Source organism: Eubalaena glacialis, chromosome 19 (genome assembly GCF_028564815.1).
Source record: "Eubalaena glacialis isolate mEubGla1 chromosome 19, mEubGla1.1.hap2.+ XY, whole genome shotgun sequence".
NCBI lineage: Eukaryota > Metazoa > Chordata > Mammalia > Artiodactyla > Balaenidae > Eubalaena > Eubalaena glacialis.
The window spans coordinates 57,118,775-57,135,144 of NC_083734.1; the positions used below are offsets into that span (position 1 = coordinate 57,118,775).

At 57.4% G+C, this 16,370-nt stretch overlaps 1 protein-coding gene across 3 annotated transcripts in view; it reads right to left on the minus strand.

Moving 5' to 3' along the window:
- Positions 1-394: 394 nt before the first annotated feature.
- The window catches only part of RAB37 (RAB37, member RAS oncogene family), a 69,967-nt gene continuing 53,991 nt past the window's right edge, over positions 395-16,370 (minus strand). Inside the window, exons 1-9 of one of the 3 annotated variants that reach the window (XM_061174820.1) lie at positions 8,625-8,727; positions 5,776-5,886; positions 4,743-4,784; positions 4,169-4,235; positions 4,013-4,065; positions 3,035-3,100; positions 2,407-2,463; positions 2,252-2,328; positions 395-2,056 (exon numbers count right to left, since the gene is read on the minus strand). In XM_061174820.1, coding sequence (XP_061030803.1) covers positions 1,951-2,056; positions 2,252-2,328; positions 2,407-2,463; positions 3,035-3,100; positions 4,013-4,065; positions 4,169-4,235; positions 4,743-4,784; positions 5,776-5,886; positions 8,625-8,717 — 672 coding nt within the window. In that variant the 5' untranslated portion in view covers positions 8,718-8,727 and the 3' untranslated portion in view covers positions 395-1,950. Of the gene's footprint in view, positions 2,057-2,251; positions 2,329-2,406; positions 2,464-3,034; positions 3,101-4,012; positions 4,066-4,168; positions 4,236-4,742; positions 4,785-5,775; positions 5,887-8,624; positions 8,728-15,320; positions 15,432-16,370 lie in introns of those variants that run through there. The other 2 variants (XM_061174821.1, XM_061174822.1) reach the window with 2 other exon arrangements.

Here is a 16,370-nt window from a genome sequence, read left to right on the forward strand (position 1 = left end):
CCAAGACAGGCCACCTAGGGGCAATGGCGTGGGAATTGGCGTCAGCCTTTGGCTAGGGAGGTGGGGCTGGGGAGCGGCAGATCAGAGTCAGGTAACCAATCTCTGGGTACAGCCCATAGGAAAAGGAGCCCTGGCTTTTTTCAGTAGAGAAGGAAAAATGATTAGGACCGTAAGATAAACCTTCTTTCAGCTCCCACTTTCAGATGAGAGGCTGGTCACAGAGGCTGGGGGCAGTCTGTTAGGGGTGAGGTGACCAGTTGGGGACATTGAAGGATGAGGATCAAATGATTTTGGCAATCAGTGACAAGCAACAACAATCCTTTCAACATGATCCGCCCCCGCACCCCCCCCACCCCCGCACCATGTGCACCTCAAAGAAGCAATGGACAGGGTGTACTTTCCAAAATACTGCCATTTACTTCTGAAAAACACAAATGCTAGAGGCCCAGAGCAGCCCATGTGATTGGATTGCCTGCGACCTGCCTTGGGCCCCAGAAGAACCCGGCAAGGTCAGGCTCCTCCCTGCTCTGCCTGGGAGAAGCCTGGAGACCTTCCTTATCGGCCTGAGTTGAAGCTGCTGACTCTGCTCTGGGAGTAAGATTTCTGCCTTGAAAGCAAATGCAGCAGCCTCAGAAATGTACAGTGCATACCTTTCTCACCCATCTCCCCACCCCTGGTGAACAGAGCTGGAGTAAAGTTGCCTCTAGGTCATAATCTGCGCGTCTCCTGCCCTCTTCCCATTGTTGGGGTCAGGGCTTTGGGAGACATGTGACCTTGGCCCCATGTAAACTCCTTGCTGCCCGTCTCCCCACCCACATGACCTTGTTTTGCATACAATGCGTTGATTTTCCCAGAAATGGATAACCTCTCACTCCCTAACCAGGCTCAGTACGGAGGGAGATAAAGCAGTTTGGGCCCTAATGTCCATCTGAGAAGAAAAGGATGTGGCTGATCGGGGAGGAGATGGCACCTGGGTTTAGGGGTTACACAATGGGGTGAGGTTTGCTCACTTCTACCTCCCACCTACTCCAGGAGTCAGGGCTTTCTTTTTATCTGGCTCTTTATCCAGTGGAAGCACTACAGCTGCTTGAAGAAGTAGCCTGTGGGCTGCATACCTGCCAAAGGATTGGGACAGAAGAATAACCTTTCCCTATCAGTAACTGTAGGTGTCTGGGGACACAGGCAGAAAGGTAGAAAGATAAGGCCAGGGATTCAGGGAGGAGGGGCTCCCCTGGGATCTGAGGTCCAGCGAATAGGAACCAGATGTTTCCAGGTGCCCTAATGTGCTTGTGGGCTGGGGGAAATGGGGTACACCTCCCAGAGAGGGGCGAGTAAGGCCAGAGGTAGCCAAACAGACAGACCTAATCTCTGTTACTCCTCTACCCACCTCGCCCCAGGGAACTGGGTCCCTGCCCAATCTCCACATCTCTTATCTTCCCGAGGCTTTGGTCTAGCTCCCGGCACAAGGGCCCTGTCTTATTGGGGAAGATTGTTCTCTGGGGAGCCGGAGGAAATGAAGGGCTGGGTCTGCTCAGCCTCTTGCCAGCTGAAGGGTGGGAATGGGGTCACTACCTGCCTCATACCCCAGAAGTGCATCAGTGCCCCCTGGTGCTGAGCTGAAGCAATATCACCCTCGTCGTGGTTAGGAGGGAGGCCCAGGCCCCTGAGTCCTAGCACTAGAAGGCAAAAGGGGCACCAGCTCCCTTCCTCCGCTTTCTGGTGCCCTTTTGATGAGATTATGTATCATTAAAATGAGATATAAATATTTTACCCTCCTCCGGGGATGCAGGGAAGCTACAGGAGCTAGAATAGGGGCAGGAGTACGGAGGGGCTGTGCACTGGGTCCCCCAACTCTCTCCTCGTTGGCTCAGCCACTTAGAATAAACCAGGTCTGAGGGAGAAGGCTGCGTCCTTGTGTGTCTCTGGAGCTTCCTCTCAGCCCCTTGGGATTCACAAGAAAGAGCAGCAGCTGGGCCGCTTCTTCTGGCATTCCACATAGTCTCGGATCTGGAAGCTGGGTTCATTAGCCTGCCGCCCGGCTCTGTATTTCAGCTCCCTTGAAGAGGAAGAAGAAATGGGCTGGGCAGGCAGTGAGGAACTGAGCCTTCTCCCACTCCCACGGCCCGGGGCCAGGGGGCCTCCGAATGCAGAATATAGTTAGGCCCGGGGACTGGGCCAAGGGCCAGGCCCTACTGAATTCCCAGATGGTGCCACCCTGCCCTGCACGTTCCCTTCCCGGCCCAGCGCTCACTTGGCAATGGCCAGAAAGGCTAGCTCCACGTTCATGCCCGTCTTGGCGCTGGTCTCCATGAAGGGAACTCCATACTCCTGCCAGGGTGAGATTATCCTCAGTGGCCAGTCTCCGGCTGCCCCCACCCCTCCCCCTCCCCCCAGGCAGTCACTTACCCTGGCCAGCATCTCTCCGTCCTCTGAACGGATCATCCTTTCACTGCTCACATCCGCCTGTCAAGCCCAGGTGGGTCACTCTGGGGAAGGAAGCCTTGACCCCAGCTGGCCCCTCTCCTGCCCCGCTGGCCCAGCTTTCTGCCCTGGGAGCAGGCACTGCCCGCCCTCTGCTGGTAGCCTGCGGGACTGCGGGTGGTATGATCCACCTGGGGCCAGGGCTTCTGCCTCCTTCAAGTTCTTACCCAGCTCCCAGCAGGGGGATCTCACCCCAACTCAGGGAGGTGGGTAACTCTGCTTGGCAAGGGGGTGGTGACCAGCCTCGAAGGGCTGACAGTATTTGAGGTTAACCCTTTCCACACTTAGCTCTTAATCTGTGTATCTAGTCCCTAGGATCTAATAGGGGCTGAGCAGCTGGTCATCCCTGGATCTCTCAGGAAGCAGCTTGACCTTTCCCTGCAGGGGGCCATTTCCAAAGCTTTAAGAGGGCAGATATGATGGGCTGAAGCCTCCAGATAGGTCTGACTCCTGAACTGGAGGCTGTAAAGAGTGCTTTGCTGGAAGGATGTCCAGCTAATACTCTTGTGGCAGTGGGAGAAGGGTGGGCTGACCCTGCCCTGGAGCCACTCACCTTGTTGCCTAGGAGCATGATCACCACATCTCTCTGGGCGTACTCGTGAATCTCAGTGAGCCAGGCCTGTGGGAGAGGGTGCGCTGAGCCCCAGCCATTCCCCTCCTCCCTCTTGCCTTTCCTTCTTCTGCCCTGTGGATTATCCTGGACTACTCACTGCCCCTGAACACCGATCATAATGCCCTGTGCATTCTCTCATCTACGTCTTTGTTTGGGCCTCTCCAGTCCTGAGTAGCTCTAAACCCCTTGCAGTGTAGCTCTCAGTTCTGTGAAAGACAGAGGTGACAGAGGCTTTATCTCATAAATCAGCAGTCTCCTCGAGTGCCCTGTTGAGGATTCTAAGGCCCCATAAGGGCTCAGTGATCAAAAATACTGTGATTGATTAGTGATGTCTGCCATGAGCATGGGGCTGGACGTGGCAGTAGGAGTGCCATGGATTCCATCCAGTTTATAAGCAGTTTTATATCTGTATGTCTTGTTCCCCCAGTTTGCTTGTCAACCCCTTGAGGTCAGGGAGCATGTGAAATCTTCACCGTGCTGTGCACAGAGTCAGTGTTTGTATTTGTTGAATTACTGTCTCGACTATTTAATAGTCTGCTTGTGAGGACAGAGCCACTCACTTTATCTGCCTGAGTCACCTTCTTGAAAGTTGGGGTGGACTTTTCTGCTTGGGCTCTCCCCTTGGTCTCTGTGGGTAATTGTCCAGGGTGGAGCTGGACACTTTCTGAACATTTTGTCATGAAATGCTCCATGAATCACAGTCAGGGATAAGCAGGTGGCACACAGCCTGCTTGGCCTTTATGCCCACACGCCGATCAACTACCCAGGAGTAGTTTATTACTTCTGAGTCACAGCTCGGGTGTTTTTAACGAGGCAGCAGTATTCTGTGCTCCACCCATTCTCACAAAGCAGGAAGCAGCCCTGGCCTGCACAGGCCCTGCCCTGCCTGCTCATGAGTGGTGGGTGGGGAGGACCTACCCGGATGTTGTCGAAGGAAGATTTGTTGGTGATGTCATACAGCAGGAGCAAGGCTGGAGGGGGAGAGAGAGGTCACACGGGGAACTTGGGGCAGAAGGGTGGATGTTACAAGTGGGCTGGGGAGGGGGGTGGAGGTGGAGCGCGTGAGGGACCTACCCTGGGCATCTCGGTAATAAGCGTGGGTGACACTGCGGAACCGCTCCTGCCCTGCGGTGTCCCAGATCTAGGAAGGGATGGACAAATGGTCAGAAGGGGGCAGGGACTGTGCTGGGCCGAGGAAAGCCATGTTGTCGTACGAGAGATGGGTGGGGAGCTGAGACGTTTCCTTCTTTAGTTTCTCATGGGCTTGTGAACATCTGATGATGTCCCGGATGGTGGTAGTTAATGAGTTCTCAAGCTCGTTCGGTGCTGTTGCCTCTTGCCCAGCCCAGGGATTAGAGGTGTCCAACTTCCTAGAGCAGATGAGGCCTGGGAAACTGGGGAGGATTTGGAGCGAGCCTAAGCTTGTCTGAAGGCACTTAGAGCTGCTGCCTTTGACAGAAGAGAGGGTGCCTGGGAACGGTTTTTCTGCAGACATCAAACAAACAAAAGCCGTTTCCTCTCCTGGCCCCACAGGAAGTTAGCCCAGGCTGAGCGCAGGGCCGCAGACCTCCTGTGGTTGGGTGCAAAGCTTGGGCAGGCTCCCCCATCCTCTCGCCCACACCCCAGCCCTCCCAGCCGCTGGTCTCACCTGCAGCTTCACCCTCATACCATCCACGGTCACCACCTTGTTCTGAAAGAGAAAAGGGCAGAGGGAGAGGTGGGCGTGGAGGGCAGGGGAGTCTTGGTTTCTGCCTTCTGCTGAATCCTACAGAACAGCAAACATCCTGTCTGGTTGTCCCCCAGGGCCACGGGGGTCCGGTGAGCCCTGGAGACGTCTCCAGCCAGATCGCCCCATCAGGGCAGTGGGACTCTGTCCCCAGGTACCCCTACTTTGGAGTCCTCTCTTCTGGGGACTCCGTCCGCCCTTCTCACAACACGCCAAGGCAGGGAGAGCCTGAGAACCTGCCTGACCGCACCCCTCCTCTTGCCCCGGCCCCGGGCTCAGCAGGGCGCACAGGCGGAGCCCAGCCTCCAAGCTCTTAGAGATGAGACGCCCACCAGCATCTCGGGGACCACAGAGGCTGGATCTGCAGGGCCGGCTTTCCCCTGGCTGTCCACTAGTTCTCCTCAGTGAAGCTTCCCCTCGCACTGGGCGGGAGGCACCTGGCCTTCGAGAGCACCCCTGCCAGCGTTAGACCCTCACTCTCCCGGCCCCTGTGCATGTGCAGTGCTCAGAGCCCTTGGCATCCGGGATGCTGATTTGTAAAGATGGGTTCATCGAGGTGAGAGGGAGGGATGCTGGCAAGCTGCTCTCTGCCCACAGGGCCAGCCCAGCTCCTCGACCTAGTGCGGTGCTGTGCTCCCCGGGACTCCAGAAAGGCTGGCTGGCCTCAGGTCTTGCCAGGGGGGCCCAGCTCGCCCTGTGGGATATATCTGCCCGGCTGGGGGCAGGATTTTAAGACTCAGTCTCTCATTTCTTATCCTGTAGGGGAGCCAGGAGCCTCCCCAAGCCCAGACTCCTCTAAGCTGGCCACCTCTGGGGTCCCTAGGGGAGCATCCTGTGCCCTAGGGTGAGCCACAGCAGTCCTGAGAAGCCAGCGCAGGTGAGGAGAGGACCGCCCCCATGCCTGAGCCATAGCCCCTGGCTCGCTGCTGGGAGGAGGAGCCTGCAGCCACCTCACCCTGAAGTCTATGCCGACAGTGGCTATGAAGGTCCCGGACAGGAAGGCCCCATCTTTGAATTGGATCAGGAAACAGGTTTTGCCGACGCCTGAGTCTCCCAGAAGCATCACCTAGGAGATGGGGGCAGAGGCAGTTAATGGGGAGCTGGGGCGAGTTTCTGGGCTTCCAGGGAGAGCCAGGGAAGGGTGCCGACTGCCCCGAGGGCACCTGCTTCTGGAAAAGCCTGCTGCTGCCTTCACCCTGCCTCTCCTCTCCACATTCCCTGGCTCCGGCTGCCTCTCAGGCTCTCCCTCTGACCCTCCTGTCCTCATCTGGTTTCCTGGAAGCCTGAGTTGCCACCTTAGCACTAAGAGGAACCCCAAACGTGCTCTGTGGCCCCAGAGAACAACCACATTCATGTGGTCTCGACTCTGGCCACATTTGCCGCCCGCTGCACCGTGCTAGGATCCCTTCCCTCTCTGTGTGTATTCCACGCATGTGTGCACACGTGGGCGGGGCTATGGTGCCAGAAAGAGAAGTGTTAATACCTCGGACAGGGATTCCCACCCAAGGGAGTGTATCAGAATCTGATGGGGGCACGGCTCTGTCATTTGCAAAGGCATATTCTAAACTTACTTTTGTTCGGGTGTTTTATTTTTGGTTACATTTATTTGGAAGTTCCTAATGACATTTTATGTTTATAAAAGCGTTGCATGAATTAGGGAAGGTTGAAATTTATACTGAAGCGGAGAGACATTTAGTCTGAAGTTCTTTCCGCAGAAACCTCCCACGTGAGACAAATGGCTGAAAATTGGCATCCCTGGGTCACTGTAGGTGGAGGAGCCGGAGGGAGTTGGGGGGGGGGTGTATGTCTGTCCCTTTCCTGTCTGGCCAGTCTCTGCTCATCTTCTCTGGGGACCATGGGTTGGGGAGGGGACCCCTCTGTCCAGTCATTCCTCAATCTTGGAGAACAGAGGTCTAGACCTAATGCTGGAACTTTCCCAACAGGCCGAGTCGACACTTAATGGGCTGAGCAGGGACTGGGTTTGAGTTATTTTTGAGGCTCTGACCTTGACAATGGAGCCCAAGGGCTTTCCTGCTGTGGGCATGGGGTATGGGATTAGCTAACTTTGGTGGAGAGGTGGGGGGCTGAGCCAAAGGTGTATGAAGGCTGGGGTCCTGGCTTGTACATGGGTTACTGGGGGACTTCGGGAAGATTTCTTAACCCTTCTGTGGCAGTTTCCACAGTGGTTAGAAGGAAAGGGGGATAATTTCTTTGAGGCCTTTCTAGACTCTGTTAATGTCTAGGGTCCACAATGTTGGCATGAACCACCTGACTCCAGAAGAGTGGCCCGGGGTGGGTGCTGCCTGCCTGTGGCCCCATCCCCTCTAATCCTCCCCAAGGAGCTCCCACCAGGCTCTTCCCAGACCATCCTGGACTCAGTCTCCTAGGCAGGCCTCGGGCACGAAGGCTGGTGGGGGCCAGAGGCCAACTCTCCACAGATGCCGCTTGGCCCAGGGGACAGAGGGCAGGCTGGGGGCTAAGGAGCCCTCTGGAGCCTGCATTGCTCCCTGGCTCCTGGGTCGCAGTACCCGATGGGGAAGGAGGGAGAGAGGGAGGGAGGGCAAGCACCTGTGTACTTTACAGACGACGGCTGCCTTGAGCAAATGATGCCACCCACCCAGCCAGGCAAGTCCACCAAACAAGCAGCTGCCCAGCCTTGCCACCTCCTAGGCAAACACCCAGCTGGCTTGTCAGGCAAGGAGGTCAGGCAGTTCCCAGCGGCCTGGGGTTGGCCCTCAGCAGCTCCCCCTCCCCTGAACACACTGGGGGCCGACTTCCTGCCTGGAGCCCACAGAGAACGCTTATCACAACGGCTCTGGGTGGGTGACTTGCAGAGTAGCTTCCCCTGAAACAAGGGGGGTTGCAGGAGGAATCCAAGGCACAGAAAGAGGCAGGTCTCCTTCAAGGCCAGGTAGCATGAGATGGGCGGCCCCTTCGCTAATCTATCCCCAACCCTACAGAGGAAGAGTGGAGGCTCTGGGCTCTCTCAGCACCTCTTTCAGAGCTCCTGGTGCCTGCCTGCTCCAAGGGCATGGAGGGAGGGCACACAGGCCAGTGTCCACCACCAGCCCCGCCTGCTTCCGTTCAGGGCCACCCGCAGAGGGAACCAGCCCCAGACAGCTGACTTAAGCTCTCCCAGGTGGGAGACTTGTGCCTAACGCCCCAGATCTTTCTCAGGTTCTAACAATTCCCATGTGGGTCTGCATTCTGGCTAGCAATATCCTCCCAGAAGAAGGTGTGGGCAGTGACTGCAGAGGTGGAAAGGGAAGGGGTAGCACCTGGGGGCAGCTGGGGTCCTAAAGATCTTCAGTCCTAAGGCCTGGAAACTGGGAGAAGGGCATTAACTGCAAGTTCCCCCGCCGCCAGGGGGCGTCCTTTCTGAGTCGCCAGGCAGCCCTATTTCCCAGCGCTTCGCGGGTGCCTGTACCCTGGAGGGTTGTGCGCTCAAACCCTACCTAGAAGCATGGGATTCCTGGGGCTCGTATTGGCCGGAGTGTGGCAGAAGAAAATGGGGTTGGGGTCCTCTGGGTGGGGAGGCACTCGCTCCTTCCGACCTTCCTCTCCCTTCTCCCATGGAGCCAGCCCAGATCCCTGGACGCTGGCATGGGCCCAGGGCTCTGTCTCGACCCTCCTTCCTTATTCTGGGAGACCCGGCTGCCTGGGGGGAAGGGATGAGTCCAACGCAGACGCAGCCAGAAAGGGTCTTGGGCGGGGAGGGCCGGGGTCCCAGGACGAAGAGCGCGGGGAGGGGTGACCCCCAGAGCCGGCACCGAGTCCCCAGCGCTGGGTGCAGTGCCCACCCACCTTGCCCGTAAGATCGTAGCTCGGACTGCAGGGTGGGGAGCGCTCGGGGGCCTCGCCATTCCGGGTGGCAGCGGCGCCAGGCGTGCCCGTCATGTCCCTGGACCAGAGGTGAGCTGGGGCAGGCGGCGGGCGAGGGACGGCGCAGGAACCGCCTCGCCTTAGGCTCCACCCACTCCTTCTCCCCTCCACCGCCCCGGCCCGGACCCCGGCAGGCTCCTCCCCGCGTCCGCCACCTGAAAGACACTGGCGGGGAGCTGGCTGTCCCGCGGGGGCGCGCAGGACCGCAGGGTCAGCTCCCGAGGGCCAGGAGGGCCCCCCTGAGCCACGCTGGCCTGAGAGCGTGGGCCAGATCCAGCCCTAGGACCGGTCCCCAAGGTTGCCAGCTGCCGGGGTTAGGTTCCCACCGGGAGCTGTCCCTGGAGACCCCGCCTTCAGGGGAAAGTCTGGCCTCGCTGGGACCCGCGGACCCGCGCCCGGGTTGCCACTGCGCAGCGTGGCCAAGAGGCGGCGCCCGGGCTCCGTCCAGCAGGCGGGCAACAGGTGGTTCCGGGGGCGGGGGCCGGGGAGGCTGGAGACGCCCCTGGGCAGCGCGGCGCGGGGTTCACGAGGAGGCGTGCCTTCCGAGCGCAGCTCTCAGGCAGTTTCGCTTTTGCTAATGCACCCCAGCTCGACATCATCTGAATGTAATTATGTTTACCGACCGATGGATATTCATTCACCTTGCAGCACATTTGCACTTCGGGGCCCCTGGCCGGTGCTTGGACTTTTACACCTCCCATTTCCGCCTGACCTGTTGGGCTGCGCCCAGAATGTGCCCCCCCCCCAACGAGAGCCTTCCGAGGTGGACTTCCCCGCACACCTCCCAATCCAGGCGCTCCCGAAGGCAGGGCTGGCCCCCGGCACCGAGTAGGCCTTAAACGTTTGGTATCAAAAGAATTCATGAAGTCCTGAATCTTTTTTTTTTTTGCCCCACCGTGCTGGCGCGTGGGATCTTAGTTCCCCGACTAGGGATCGAACCCACGCCCCCAGCAATGGAAGCGCAGAGTCTTAACCACAGGACCGCCAGGGAAGTCCCTGTGGTGAATCATTTTGAGCAGAGTCTCCAGGACATCCAAGGAACCCTGCAGCTCCTGGTGACAGAGGGTGAGAGTATGTCCGGGGTTGTCCATAGCAGAGTTCAGGGGCCCTGACCTGGGCTAACCATTCAATTACGCTGTCCCAACATCTTATATAAGTGAGGTCAGGTTCCCGCGGAACAGGGTGGGTGCGTTACAAAGGAACTGTGTGAAGGGTGTGAGGAGAGGCAGGGGCCCTGCACCTCTTTATCTACATGTTGGGGTGAGGGGCAAGGGGCAGGCATGGCTTATGGGTGACCATAGGCCCCGAGGGGACTGTGTGTCCACCCGCCTCCTACCACGTGACTTTTGGCATCGGCTGGAGCTGTTTGCCGGAAGTGCTGTGCCATAACCTCATCTGCACACAGGGAGGGACTCAAACGGGGAGCCATACCTGGGCGAGGAGCAGCTCTACGCAACCCTGCAGGCGTGCGTTCTTGCCTGCTGTTTGGGTGCCAGAGGCTCTGGCTGCACATAACGCCCCAGTGCATTCAATGTCCTGGGCTCCGGGCTCCTGAGGGCTCATCCAGGAACCCTGCAGGGGAGAGGGTTTCAGCGCAAGTGGGTAATGACCAAGGAGGAAGGAGAGAGGGGACCTGGCCTGGTCCTCCCTGGCCTTCCACTGCCAACCAGGCTGATACGGGTTGCATTATGGTCCCCCCGCTCCCCAAAGAGATGCTGAAGTCCTAAACCCCAGTAACTCAGAATGTGACCTTATTTGGAAGTAGGATCATTGCGGATGTAATTATTTAAGATGAGGTCATGGAGAGTAGGGTGGGCCCTTAATCCAACACGACTGGTGTCCTTATAAGAAGAGGACACACAAGGAGAAAATGGCCATGTGGAGACAGAGGCAAAGATGGGAGTATTGCAGCTACAAGCCAAGGAATGCCAAGGATTTCCGGGAGCCACCAGAAGCTGGAAGAGGCAAGGAAGACCAAGACAGAGGCTGGGGGGCTGAGGCATGTGGAGCATCCCTTTGAGCCTTCAGAGGGAGCGTGGCCCTGCCGATGCCTTGATTTCTGGCCTCCGGTTGTGGTTTGTGTTGGCTCCACCAAGACCCTCTTTGTCCTGTGGCACACAGGTTTGGGATGGAGACGGTTGCCTATCAGTGTGAACGCTCCAGAAGTAGTGGAGAAATACAAACACTGTCTTGCTGTACGCTGCACCGGAGTCCGAGTGGGCTGGTGGCACTGGGGGAGGCCCGGCTTCCCTCTTCTGGGCCACGCCTGTGTGGCCCGCTGGGTCTGGGGCCTGGCTGTGTTGTATGCAGAGCGTTACACACTGTCCTCTGGGACACTGCAGCGCAGAGGCCAGTGAGGCAGAAGCGAGAGGGGGTCAGGGGTGTTCAGAATTGGGGGTGCAAGAGAGGCAGGTTTTGCCCCAAAGGGAGGGAGCACAGCCCACTCAGGGACAGGGGGCTCTTTAGACGGGTGTCCTGGAGAGCACAACCTCTGGGAGGTCCATGCCTCCCGACAGCCTCTTTAGTGTTGTGTACACGCCGGGGCAGCCTGCATCTCCCCAGGTACTCACACCAGGCACACCTCACCCCACCCACACCTCACACCCCACACAGACACACACAGCTCACAGCACACCACAAATAGACACCTTACGTCATGCACGCAACTCACACACACACCTCAGATCTCACATGCGCCCAGCATCACAGAAACACGTACGCCTCACGCCATGCACACCTCACATCAAGCCACGTACACCGTCTTGTATCAGCTACAATCACACACACACGCCTCATGACACACCACACACCCTACATCATCCCACAAACACACGTGTCACATCATGAACACAGACGCACCTCGTATCATACCATAAACACACAGTGCCTTACACGGCCCCCCCGAAACACGCATCTTAAATGACCACCCCTCCCGAAGCACACACCTCACGTCCCCCCAGACACCTCTCACCACATCACTGTTACAGACACGGGTCATCCCACACCACCAACACACACACCACTGCACAAACACACCCCCCTAACTGGCCGCCATGTCTCACGCCGTCCCCAGGTGTACAAATCACCCTCCAAATAAAGCCCCTCTTTTTTTTTTTTTTTTTTTTTTTCCGGCCGTACCATGGGGCTTGCAGGATCTTAGTTCCCCTACCAGGGCTCGAACCCGCGCCCTCGGCAGTGAAAGCGAGGAGTCCTAACCACTGGACCGCCAAGGAATTCCTGGAAAGCGCCTCTTAAATGACCCCAGCCCCTCTCATCACCTCCGAATCCAGAAGGCACATACACCCCACATTACCCCTAACAGATCTCCCTGCCCTCCGGTGCACAAGTCACCCCACACACCCACACCCCTTCCTGATACAGGAGGTGATGATGTCTCGTGAAACCTCATGGTTGTTGAGAGGAGGGCCTTTGTGTGCAGCCGAGGAGATCGGGGAGCGAGCAGAGGGGGCTGGAAGAAACCCCCAGAGCTGGGCGGAAAGGTGCACAGCCCTGTGAGTGCAGGGTCAGGATGTGGAGGGGAGACCAAGACAGAGGCTGGGGGGCTGAGGCACGTGGAGCATCTGCATCAGAGTCCGTGGTGGCTGACAACATGCAAATCCTGGTCCCCACGTGTGCGTGGGTGAGCTTGGGACCTGCACTGCAGACAAAACGGAGGTTTTTATGTGCATTACATGAGTGTTTGAAAAACCACCAGGCTAAATTGTGCAAGACCTCAGCTGGCAGATGATGGGTTTTGACTTTACTGGAAGGCGGAAGTGAGACCGATAGTGCTTGGTGGTGGGGAGCAGGGGCAAGGCTTTTGGAAGATGAACTTTACAGCAGTGTTCAGGCAAGACTGGAGAGTTTGGGGGACACCGAGGCAAGAGATAGCCAAGAGGACCTGAACTGGCATGGGGGAGGGGCCAGCTGGAGCAACTACTGTGTGAGCCCGGTCGGTGTCAGCACCCCAGTAAACCCATCCGCGGGACTCGGCAGCCAGTTTGATGGAGGTGATGATGGAGTAGTTGGGGAAGATATTGGTTTGAGAGGCATCTACCCAGGACCTGGGCCGGTCCCACTTCCGGAAGCAATGGGCTCCGGAGGCTCTGAGAAGTGGCCTGAGGGCAGACCCCAGGTGGTCCCCCCACTTACCTCTGTCTCCTTTATTTTTTAGTATTATTATTATTTTTTTGGCCGCATGGCATGCGGGATCTTAGTTCCCCAACCAGGGATCGAACCCGTGACCCCTGCTGTCCTGCAGTGGAAGTGCAGAGTCCTAACCCCTGGACCACCAGGGAATTCCCCACCTCTGTCTCCTTTAAAGTGAAGATCAAGGACTCCTCCCCTCTCCTGCTGCCCAGGCTGCACTCAGCCTTTATGAGCTAGGCCAGCAGGACCTCAGTTACCAGGAATTCAGCCACAACCAGGGCTGGCCACAGGGCACTTGCACGTGGCCAGCTGTCGGCAGTGTTTCAAACCTCTGTGCAAATGACAGACAGACAAATGAGTGTCCTGCAGCCCAGCTCTCTGGGGCTCCCCAGACCACTGATATTGGAAGGAGACCCCAATGCCCTCCAGCCCCTTTGTCAGACAACACAGGAGACTTCAGCTGCTCCACAAAGATCGAGCTGCTCTGAGCAGAGGGTTGGAAAGAGACCTGTCTCTGGAAAGGAAAGGAATTGAGGGTCCTTAGTGCTAGATGAGGGGTGGGAAGGGGGCTTGCGGAGGAGACAGGCATTTTCTCAGCGAGAGCTGCAGACCTCTTTGTATATAACTGGGCAGTGTGTCTAGGCCCAGGGTCAGTCACTTGTCCTTGGTGTGGTTCCCATCATGGGCTGTTGTTCCTGCCCTCTACCACCAGTATGGGGGTTCCCCTAGGTTTGTGTCCCAGCTGAGGGGTAGACTATGTACCCGTTTTGCTCCCAGGTCATGTACTTGACCCAGGAGACCCCAGGTTCAGGCCTGAGTTGGGCCCTCAGGCCCTCACTCAGCATAAGCTGCCCACGGGTTTGTCCTGAGGTGCTGACCGGTGCCAGGCAAGCAGCCGAGGCTCTGGAAGGCCCTGGCCCAGGAGAGGGGAAGATCCCTGCCTGTCCTGTTGACCACACACTTTCTTCCTTCTCACGGGCGAGTTGCCTCACTTTTCTTACCAGGCTGGTGGCAGAATTTCAGGTCCCACCCCTGTGCCTCTGTGGAGTGTGAATCAGAGCCCCCACCCCACTCTCCGCCTCCTGTCCTCTGACAGGCGGAAGGACGGGGGTGGAGTGAGTGAGGAGTTCACTCCTGTGGGGACACCGTGTGCCCCGGGTGCTGAGGGGCAGGTGACGTGGGCCCGTGGTGGAGGACGCCTGACACTGCCATCCTGGTTCATTTCATGGCAGCCTGGTCCAAGGCTTGGGGGTTGCCAGGATGGCCACACTCTCCTGGAACTCAGCCCCGCCCCCCTGGGACTCGGCCCTGCCCTCTGGGGGCTCGGCCCCGCCCTCCTGGGGCTCGGCCCCGCCCCTCACGGCGCTCGGAGCCCAGCTGCTCCTCGTCCCGGGAGAGCCCTGGGTGCTGGTGTTTCAGGTTGGACTCCAGGCCCTGGCGCACACCCTGGCCAGCCTCTCATTTCTGCTCCGTTGTGGGCCCTTGCCTTCTGCACTGTGACCCAGTGGGCAGGCCCAGATTCTGGGGGTCCCCTCTCTCTTCCCACCAGCGTGGCTCTGCTGTGTCCCAGCACCTCGCAGGCCTGGTGCTCTGTTTGGTCCCGGAGGCTGGCCTTTCAAATACCCATGCTGCCCAAGAAATGACATTTGCTCATCTGCGTCTCTGGAGACTAGGATTCTGGAGACCCCAAAACAGGGTCCTGGTGCTCCTGCCACTGTCCAAGAGAGGGCCGAGACCCTTCCAAAGGCCTCCCCAGGGTTCAAGGTCTTCTGACAGCAGCCGGCAGCCGTGGTGAAAGTGGAGAGAAATGGGGCTGTGAGCTAGAGCAAGGGCTTCGTGGCCCACGGAAGGGCTGGGAATAGAGAAAACTTGAGGATGCTTCCTTAATTTGAGCTGCTCCTCTGTGCTGTGTCCAGGGAGAGACAGAGGGCTAAAACCTGAACTTTAACCCTTGACCTGCCAGCGCCCTAGGACCCACATGACAATGCCAAGTTTGGATTGTGCTTAAACTTTTAAGCCATCCCTTTGCCTCTCCAGGCTCTTCTTGCCCTGTGTCTGTATCAAGATATTCCCTTGCTTACTAGTTGTCTTCAGCCATGAGGAACCCAAGAAGAAGATGGAGGGGAAGCAGGAGGAGAGCACCATGGGGGGGGGGCCAATTTATTGCACTGGTTGCTACATTCCACCACCGAGGGTGACAGCTCCTCCCAGCCCTCCACACAGCCCTCTTTGTCCCTGGTTCTGGTGACGGTGCCTTCCTCACTTTTTTTCAGGCTCGGGGTGGGATGGACACCTTGAAACTGCCCAAGGGCCCTGGGCCATCCCTCCTGGTTTCCCCACCCATGGCCTGCATCTTGGTAAATAGCCTTTCTATTAAACCTCCTGAATGATCCAATGTGAGCATCCACCTGTTTCCTGCCGGGACCCTGTCAGAGGCCCAGCAGGGCCCCCGAGCCCAGAGGTACTTACTGTGAATCCGATGCCCAAGGTAGCTGAGAAGGATCCCGCGATGAACTTGCCCTGGTCGAACTGAACGAGCAGAGATGTCTTCCCCACGCCGCTGTCGCCCACCAGGATGATCTGAAAGGGAGCAGCAGAGACGGTTGAGGGCCTGCCGTGTAGATTAGGCTGCTGAGAGGTCCTGGTGGCTGCGGGAGTGCGTTCTCTAAATACACATATACGTGTGTGCACACACATCCCCCCCCCACACACATACACAGACACAGGCTAAACTCTGGATTTCCTATTGAAACCACTGAAGACAGCATGAAAGCACAGAGGAAATCTCGTTTCAACCCAAGTTAATTAGCATCTGAGGTGACCCTGAGAATGTGCCTCTCAGACTTCCAAACACAGGGGCATTCCTGACTGAGGCCCCCGTGGCTGCACTCTGCAATCCAATCCATCGCTGATGTGTTTGTGCTAAGGCCACGCTTCCCACGGGAACTTCCTGGCCAAAGGTGGAGCGTCGCAGGAACACTGAGGCAGATCTGTTCCTGGGAGACACAAGACTCCCCTAAAGGCCGACTTAGGCTCAAGGACTCTCTCTCGGTTTTACAGAAACTTCCAGAGACTTCAAAGCAGCCTCAGATGCTTCTACCCAACCTTGCTGCTCTCCCTCCTTCACCTGGGGTCAGACCTGCCCTCACCCATGGCCTCACAGCTCTCCCTACCTCTCCTGGCTCCCACCCCATTTATCTTGTAGGTGTTTCCCCTAATAAAATCCTTGTGCATTTAATTCCCTTTTGGCACCTGCTTCTTGGAAGACCTGGATTAACACAATGGGTCTCCTGTATGGGAAAGTCTATAGAATAAAAAAAAATCAGGATGTCTGGATATAGATCTTGGGAAGAGTTGGCACTTGGCCTTGGAGAGGATAACATTTCAAAGGGAAACAAAGTCTGGGAAAGAAGAGTCTGGCTACTTTTGAACTTGGAAGAAGTAAGTGGGGAGAATTAGCTGGAAGTTCAGGTGCTATATTTGAAAGAAAATCATAAGCAGCAGGGAAGAAATATACAT